Raw genomic sequence first — 9654 nt, forward strand, 5'->3', positions numbered from 1 at the left:
ACTAATACATATATGATATAAATCTCACAGTTATTATAGTTTTATTTCCACATTTATTTGGCTACATTTTAAACTATGTTTCATTGATTTATCATGTTCCTACAATGCACTTTTTGTGGGTGAAACATTTTTATGATAATGATGATAGTGATAATTGTGAATAGTGATAGTGATAGTGAAAAATTTTTATGATAGTGATAATTTAAACTCACCTGAAACAGGTGAGTTTAAATTATCTTTGTAATTGCTCCAAAATTGGTCTTCAGGAGAAAGTTGTATTTTTAAAATGCATTATAATGAATATTAAATTACACATTATTGAAACAAAAAAAAGGCCAACTATGTGATCAAAACAATTTTAATAATCTCAATAATATAACTATTGACACCATAAATCATTTACAAATTAAACATATAAAAATATATCTATATAAAATAACTTTAGAACTGTGTGAAAATTTTAGCTTCTTGCATCATTAACAGTACTCGGAACTCTTACTTCTAAACCATCTAGACTTTCTGTTAATATAATTTGACAACCTAATCTGGAAGTATCTGTTAGGTCGTAAGCTAAGTCCAGCATATCTAGCTCCTCATCAGTTGCTTTTTTTGGTAGGGAATCAAAGTCTTCTTGCTTAAAAATAAGGTGGCAAGTTGAACAGGTCAAGGTACCTTCACATGCTCCAAAACCATCTATATCTATATTATTATTTAATACAACATCCAGTAGGTTATCACCCACCTTTCCCTTGGCTTTTATCTTATCTCCATTAGCTTTTACAAATGTAACCTCCACTCTGAAATTAAAAAAAGATTATCAATTAAAATTATCTACAGCATTTTAATTACATGCATTCCTATACTATCAGATAAAGATTGGTTGATAACATTACCTGAGTTTACTTTGTAATAATTTTAGTATTAAATATATTATCTGAATATTTTGCATATAAATCAAAAGTCATAAAATTCTGGCCCTTCTTATGTATTTATTTTACCATGCTGAAATTTATTTACCACCCTTTTTAACATAAAACATTACAAATAAAACATGATACAATACACACATGAAACTTTTGGGATAAACTAGTAAACTTCTAAAGAAGACATTAAAATAATTAGATACAGATCACTGCAATATATAGCAGAATTAAGTAATTTGGGTAAAAACATAATAGAAATGTGTACTTACTGTTTTTTACTTAATTCTGGTTGTCCTACAGATAACAGCCTTATATTGTTTTTAATTACATGTCTATTTAAATATCTTGTCAAGGTCGCACTTTTCTTTAAAAACGCATTAAGAGCCATTTGGGTAGATGTATATTATTTTACTGAATTATAACAAATCTCAAACAATTAGGTGGAACATAATAACACTACTGTTATGTAACTATATTTGTAAATTATGACGCTATAATATGTTGTAACCACAAAATAAAAGTAAAATTACTTAATACTCTCACCAAATTAACTTTCTCTTACTTTGAAGATTCACGGAGATAAACTGAATGAAACTGACGAGACGAGTATTACATTCTTTTCTATTTATAATTTATTTTGATTTAATTTAAATGACATCACCTCTGTGTTTGAGTTCTGTGTCAGTTTGAGTGGCCATTTTTTCTTGTCAACAGTTACAGAACACCAAAGATTTTTTTATTAACATGGACTTTTCATATTCATCATCTGCCATGTTTTTCGTACAGACAGATTTGACAATGACGTATAATATACGAGACTTTCTTTTGTATTTTTTATATTAAAATTATTATTATATTAATTATTAATTTTATATTATTTATATTACTAACCTAACCTGTTTGTTAACAAAATGTCTGTTCGAAAAAAATGGCTGATACTATTTTTTGGTATATGTTTCCCACGCTATGTACTCTGATCGATGATGTTTTGGCGTTTATAATATAAAAATGCGGTTATTGTCGTAAATTATAAGAAACAAATCACTGATAAATACACGTAAATATTTTGTAAATACACATATTAAGTATATATTAACAATTATTGAATATATACGTCTATGGAAATATTAGATGTATTTGTTTTGACGTTTCGGTTTTCAATCCAATTACAAAGTAAAGTGACATTAAAATTTTAAATATTGTGTTAACAGCCACAGTTGATTGTAGTGAAAATTGCAGTTTATATTTTATTGTTATTTGACGTTGTGATTTCCACTGCGGAAATCGTTTTTTTTTAATGATTTCCGAAGTAGGGCTTAATCCCATATAAACACAATATTTAACTTAAATATATCACAAGAAAACTGTCTATAAACTAAATTTTTATGCGAAGTGGCATAACAGGAACACATCCGGATATTGATAGTCTTCAGTATTGGTATCACTGAATAAAAATGTCAATTGTCGATTCAGTTGGCAAAATTACAAAGTGTCAACTGTCACTCTTTTTCTCAAGACAGCGAGTGCAGTGCACGTGTTGACTAAAACTTGGTATGTTTTTTTGATTAAATATATTATAATCTATTAATTTAAAGCAGAACATTTTAATAATTTCGTGCCTTATTTATTAAAGGTTCCAATAAGTAACCCACAACAATGGCCAAGCGTACAAAGAAGGTCGGAATCACTGGTAAATACGGTACCCGTTATGGTGCTTCCTTGCGTAAAATGGTGAAAAAAATGGAAATCACCCAACACGCAAAATACTCCTGCAGTTTTTGCGGCAAAGAAGCCATGAAGAGGAGTTGTGTTGGAATCTGGTCCTGCAAAAGGTGTAAGAGGGTTGTTGCTGGAGGTGCATGGGTGTATTCAACGACAGCCGCTGCATCAGTTAGATCTGCTGTAAGGCGTCTTAGGGAAGTTAAAGAACAGTAATTTTGTAAGTTAAATACGTTAATAAAAAAATAAAACCATTTGTTTTAGTTTTATATTGAAAATCTCCTGCCTTGCATACTTTTAGGCCAATTATTAATATTTTTACATATTAGTGGGAAATCCCAAATTGATTCTTCCAGTTCATACAGCTTATAGCATTTCATTGAAATAGTATTGGTGCTTTATTATACTATAGATATATTTTAAAATACATACAAATAAATCATTAGTTTCTATATTTGAGTTCAAATGAAGTTAACAAAGTCAGTCAGAACAAATCTCAATATTGTCTTGCCAAATTGACCTTTTTCAATTAACATAAAATGGCAAATGGCCAATTATATTCACAATACATACACAAAAAACGGCACTATTATACAAGAGATATAAAATAAAAATTACAAGAATATATGAACTGTAGCAAATAAAGTATACTAATCCAAGGATATATTGATAGTTCTAAGTGTTTCTTTGTGATACCCTCGTGTTTCAGGATATCTTATAAGTGAATTATATATTTCGTGGTTTGATTTCTAAATCAGACGCCTATTCAAACCCGAATTGTATATAATCTATTATGTTTGAAACAAAAACCAATTTTTATCTAATAATTTAATATTAACTGTCCCTCATGCACAGATATCTTTGGTTTTGCCTGTATACAGGTAGACGTGTTGATTATATTTCTCCATATATTTGGATCCTACAAATATTCTATACCTCAGAAATTCTGTAAAAACCCAGGTGAAGAAGATGGCTGGATGATGTAGATGATATATCGTCGGTATACTGCGAAAACCAGGTAAATGTCGGAATACCGAAATCGAGAAAAAACGTTTTTAAAGTTTAGTTTGTTATTGTGACTTAAGCAGTCAGCTTGTTTTTAATATTAGGTGTTCTAGTGAAAGATGCATATATCTGAAATGATTTTCTATCATTAGTTTGAAAAAGTTGAGACACCTATCTGACTAGTCCTAAATTTAAGTTGGAAATGCTATCACTTACCTGGTTTTACCTGTAAATCTAAATAAATCGGTTACTCTTCAAATAACATATTTAACACAAATATAATAAACCAAGTATATTATTTTCCAGTTTTGTGATCGAGATATGAGGCTTTTACTAGGTAATAGCAATGTTTTAAGGTATTAGTCGATATTTATGACATTTAACTGGTTTTCCCTGAAAATTTTATTAACAGCTGTTTGTAGTTATAGTTATTATTTATATGAATGATAGGCAGTTTTATAGAAAAAACTAATTTATTTCGAATATAATAATAACAATATTATATATTATAAGAATATTATTATGAGGCTTCCTCGTCCGATTTTTCACTGAAAGCAGGCTCTGGCAAGATGTCTGATGTCTGTCACATCATTTCCCGTTTTCAAATTACGATATCACCCGTGATATTCCTCCGGTATCACTCCCTTATCACATAGCTGTACCAAATCTTTCTTTTTTGATATGTTTATTGGCAAATGTGCATCATAAAGTCGCTTAAGTTCTTCAAGATTGCTTGTAGTTGATAACTTGGCGTGTTTTTTTCTTGTTGACTGCCGTTTAGTATCACCAAGGAAATAATTGAAGCTTATTGACATGTCATAATTAAAATAGATTCTGTTTGTCTCTCCTTTCACGAATCTCATTCTTTTTATCTTCAACCACATTATTTTTTCGCCGTTTTGGTCTTTTGTACGGTTTTTAATTAAAGTGTGAGACAAGTTTTTAAAGTCATAAAAGTCGTAGTATTTAAATTCTTTACATTTGTATGGTTCTATACATACTTTTTTATCATCAACCTTGATATTTTTAGTTCCTCTTGCATTTTGAAAAACAAGTAATCTGGCATCCCATAGATAGATCTGTGTTTTTTAGCGGTTTCGATACTACTAATCATAGAGTCAACTCCATATAGGAATGTCCAGACTCCAGACCTTACTCCATTTGTGTAAGTAAGTATCCCATAATAGTAAGGCTGCAATAAGCTGATTACGATTCTGTCCTCTGCAGGTATCAGAAAGTAAATTTATTTCACTTACATATTCTAGAACACTTTTGATAAGTAGTGGAGTATAATGCTTCCTATTTCAGAACTTCCTCGTCTACCGTTAATTTCTGACCAGGCAAAACAGTAAGCTGCATTTAATAATACGGCTTCATATACACACAAATTGTAGACGCATAATTTTTGAGAATAATATAGTTGTCCAGTCAATCCACTTGGAATCTGTAGTACGGCCTGTAGATCGACAGTAATTGAAACAAAATCCCATTGTTCATTAGATCTTTTCTTATCATTTTGTTTTTTAAGATTACATACTTCTTTTCTGATGTTCTCTGTAACTGTCTTCAATTCGATTTGCCAGTTCAATTAGCCCTATCATATTTATTACAAACTAAACATTGATCTTTTTTAGGAACAAAAAAGTCGTTATAGTCGTTAGAAAATATTCTTCGATATGTAATTTCGCTAACACCTTCCAGTTTCTTCTGCCCACAGTCATTATATAAAGTTGGTACATTTTTATTATACTTAAATTTTTGTCCAAATATCTACGCTTTCAACTTTGGCGACTATAATGTGGGCCCATGGTTGGAAAAGACTCAATATGAGCCTTCACGATTTGTCGGGTTTCACTGCTTGTTTTATTTGGCGGTGTATGTTTGCATGGCGTTGCCGTACAAAAAAATTTCTCACATACCTGTATGTCTTGACCATTCAAAGAAAAGTAACACTTTTTGGAAAATGAACGTGGTTTTTTTTTAAACTTCAACAAACTGCAAGGACTCTCTTTTGTGGCTTCATTTTAATACGTGCAAGAAGACAATTTTTCTGGCCTATATAATCTAACTTCCAATAATCACGACATAGTATTTGTCTGTAATCTTCGCTGAAATAACTGGCACATTTGTAAACGCACTCTAAATTTTGCTGGTCTATTCTTTTTTTTTTTATCTCATAAGGCAAACCCTTAGCACGCCTTCCTTTTGCGACATTTATTACCCATTCTTTGGAATTAGCTTTTCTCTAACGTTTTAGTGGATGTACGTCTTTCCATACTTTGTCAAGAAGTAGATTTAATATCCAACTAGCTATTTCAGTTGACACTAAATTGTTCGTGGGTGCACCTATTTCAGTATTTTCTTTCTCATCATTTAGGCTATCAAGATCAGCTGTTTGTAGTTCATACAGACTTCCTAGAGAGAGTGATCTCTCTTCACTTGGCTGATATGTGGGGTCTACATCTGAAAAGTCACTATCAAAAATGGATTTCATCATTGAGACTATATTGTTCTAAGAATCATCAAGAATTGAACTGCTGTCTTCAGTTTCAAAGAAATATAGAAAACACAAGATATTGCACAAGTAACTAATTAATACCTATTAACAAAGTATTTTAAAAGTTTTTTCCTAGCCACTAATATAGAAGACAAGCAATTTTATTTAATAGTCTGCTTAATTTTAGCATAATCTTTTAACTTAACACCATTAAGATCATTTATGGTTTTAGCTTAGTAATCATTTCTAAATTTTAACTCAAACCGTTTTCAGGTAAAATGAAGTAAGTGTACTTAAAGGTTTTTACTAGTGGATATGAAAGAGAAATTTTAATAAATCATGCACGTAAAATATATTAAAGACACTTATCACCTTTTTACTGAATATGGTATGCAGTAGTAGAAATATATTGTTGTCCGGCATAATAATATATGTGGGCTTACTTTGTTTTACATGCAACAGAACTTTTATTTAATGGAAGTAAGAAGCGATATATTGTTTTATTTGAAAACGAAAAATTGGTTAGGTGTAACTTATTTGTTTATTACATAAATTATCTGCTGAATGGTAAGTCGTATCATTTATTGGGTTTTACCTGTATGTAGAGCGGAAAAAGCTGAGAATTTTGGTATACTTAACTCAATATTTTAAAATTTGTCATTTACCTGGTTTTCGCAGTATACCGACGATATATTCTATACCTCAGAAATTCTGTAAAAACCCAGGTGAAGATGGCTGGATGGTGTAGATGATATAAGAACAATGGTTTTTAAAGACTGGAAAGTTCTGTGCAAGGACAGGAAAAAAGTCACGACAGCAGCAAAGACACACAACAAGCTATAAAAAACGTAGCGGAATAATCTACCTTACCCAAGAATAGGATTTTAAATGCCATGGTGTTAGTTATACTCCCTAGGGATTGTAAAGCTTAATATAAGAATGAACAACAGCCACCACTGTGCTTCAGAGGGTATATCAAGTTGTTTGTCCTAGCTATGTAAGTAGTGGTTAACAGTTAACACTCAAACCTGAGCCACAAGGCTACATGAATGGAATTATGTACTATAAACCAATTGGCTACAGTGCAACCAGTTATAACAAAAAGCTTCTGAATTATGAAAAAAAAGGTATAGTAATATTAGTCATAGGACAGGTCCAGAGGATGTGTAATTTCATGTGAGATTATGATTAAATTAAGGACTTGGAATATAAAACTGTGATTTTTAAGTGTTTTGTAGCTAATGCTCCTATGGCAAGTTTATCAGCTTATTCATTGCTGTGTATTACCCAGTTACACTGTTATGTTCCTCTCGATATTTCCACACTAGCCTAGATTCCATTTAGAGCCCTCATGGCTGCTTGGTTATCTGTACATATATTGATCTGCATCAGTTTGAAGCTCTCATGTTAATTTCTCTTGCACAGTGCAAATAACAGGAAAGTTTCAAAGAGATAATCTAGTATAAATAAAGAAATTTTAGCAAAGACCATGGAGGTAAGATCTTAAAGGCAAAGATTGAAAACTTAAGATATAAATAAATATCCATTCGTTTCAAGATGAATTACTTTAATGTATGTCTTACTCAACTAGATGTTGCCTGTTCTCTGTTAATACTCTTCTATCATTCCTTCCCTCCACAGCCCTGGAGGTCTACCTATTTTTCTTGGTCCTAGAGGCATTATAGCCATAAGAAATATGAACCTTTAAGAGCCTGATCGATGATCCTGGATTACTTAAGAAACTCAGTAATTAGAGTCTCTATCATTTGGATATTTACTTATAGAACTACCATATATAAACTTCATTGTCAATGATTAAAAAGATACTGGAAGTTTACAAAGTGTAACCTTAGTGTCTTGAAGGGACATTTAGTTAGGTAAAAAAAATTCTGGGTATACTAATTCTTCCCACAATAAAATAGGTACTTAAAAATTAACATTTTCTAAGGAAGGTGATAGATCATGTCTAGGCAGTTTCCAGAACTGGGTTAGTGTAAATATCTGGATTATTGTTGAATCATCCACCACTGGAGTCTATCTAAATATTTCATGTTGCCATGTTTGTCCAAGTCCAAACTATTTTGGATCTCTGACTTCAATCCAGTGTTGCCAACCTCAGGAAAGCAAAAAGCAGCAAATGGAACTTAACCCTCCTTTCTACGGGTGACTTTCTTGTGACACAAATCCACGGGTGGGGTCTATCAGGACCAAATTTTTTAACATCTTATTTCTCATTAAAAAAATTTTTTTAAATATTTTTAAGGAAACTTACTGATATAACGTTGTACTACCTACATGTACATATAATATGTGTATCAATATGTATTGGTATAGTTTACTGCGAAATAACTAACACCATTATTTTTTTACAAGAGTTTATTAAAAAAATTATGAACGACAAAATACAAAAGAAAAATATAAAAAAAGACGACATTATTACTCTATATACTTACAGTAATACAAGTAAAAACTAAATATCCAAAATTAAAATTTGAAACAGAAAATAGAGGGGGTTAAATAATGTTAATTTTGTTTCTACACAGTCAGCACAACACGCTTTTATATGTTCCATACATAACCAGTTTTTACACAATTCTAACGGCAAAAATATCTAGTTTTGCTTTTTTTACAATACTTACACATCCCCGTTTTCCTGTGGCTGGGTCATCCCTCGTCGTTTGCTCAATTCCAGAAAATTTTGCAGCAAGTAACCGTGATGTTCTCGGTATACGCATATTTGGTGCTCGTATTTTCATTTTATTCTGGACTACCGCAATTCCTAAAGACTTCAGAAACAGTCGACAAGAAGACCGAAATTCTGCATTCGTATTATTGAATCTTAGTAATATATATATATATATATATATATATATATATATATATATATATATATATATATATATATATATATATATATATATATATATATATATATATATATATAATTCTAAACCCATTTACCCTAAGGTGTTGGGTGTAATGTCTTTAGTTAGTTGCATGTACAATTTTTCTCCATTGCTTCCTATTCTTTGCTTGGTTTCTTGCTTGTTCTTTGCTGATTCCTCGTGTCTCTAGGATTGAGGTTACATTATCATCCCATGTCTTCATTGGCCTGCCCCTTGGTCTCTTGGTTTGTCTTCTGGCTTCCCATATTTTTTTTACTGCTCTTTCTTGATTCATTCTAACCATGTGTCCATACCATCTCAGTTGGGCATTATTTTCTTAATAATTGGTTGGACCTTAAGATGTTCTCTGGCTGCCTCATTTTTAATCGTGTCTAACCTGGTTATACCCATCATTCTTCTAAGAAACTTCATTTCTGTGCTCTGTATTTTCGATTTTAATTTATCAGTACGCGTCCAACTTTCACTACCAAAAGTTAAAATCGGCACAAACACCGTCTTGTATATATGGTCACTTTGGCTTTTTGGGATACTTCTTTTTTCGACAAAAACGTACTTTTAATTGCGTGGTACATCCGAGCAGCACTTTCTATTCTGGAACTTATTT

General features: G+C 31.1%; 2 protein-coding genes across 2 annotated transcripts; one reads left to right on the plus strand and one right to left on the minus strand.

Moving 5' to 3' along the window:
• Positions 1–342: 342 nt before the first annotated feature.
• Fdx2 (Adrenodoxin-like protein 2, mitochondrial Ferredoxin 2) lies at positions 343–1620 on the minus strand. Its single transcript, XM_072528168.1, has 2 exons — positions 1193–1620; positions 343–797 (listed from the first exon to the last, which is right to left on the minus strand). Exons 1-2 carry the CDS (start codon positions 1309–1311, stop codon positions 461–463), a joined length of 456 nt encoding a protein of 151 aa, XP_072384269.1. The 5' UTR covers positions 1312–1620; the 3' UTR covers positions 343–460.
• Positions 1621–2340: 720 nt separating this feature from the next.
• RpL37A (ribosomal protein L37A) lies at positions 2341–2898 on the plus strand. Its single transcript, XM_072528169.1, has 2 exons — positions 2341–2474; positions 2557–2898. The coding sequence occupies exon 2, from the start codon at positions 2580–2582 to the stop codon at positions 2856–2858; it is 279 nt and encodes a 92-aa protein (XP_072384270.1). The 5' UTR covers positions 2341–2474; positions 2557–2579; the 3' UTR covers positions 2859–2898.
• The last annotated feature ends 6756 nt before the right edge of the window (positions 2899–9654 follow it).

This window comes from Diabrotica undecimpunctata, chromosome 4 (genome assembly GCF_040954645.1).
Source record: "Diabrotica undecimpunctata isolate CICGRU chromosome 4, icDiaUnde3, whole genome shotgun sequence".
Lineage (NCBI taxonomy): Eukaryota > Metazoa > Arthropoda > Insecta > Coleoptera > Chrysomelidae > Diabrotica > Diabrotica undecimpunctata.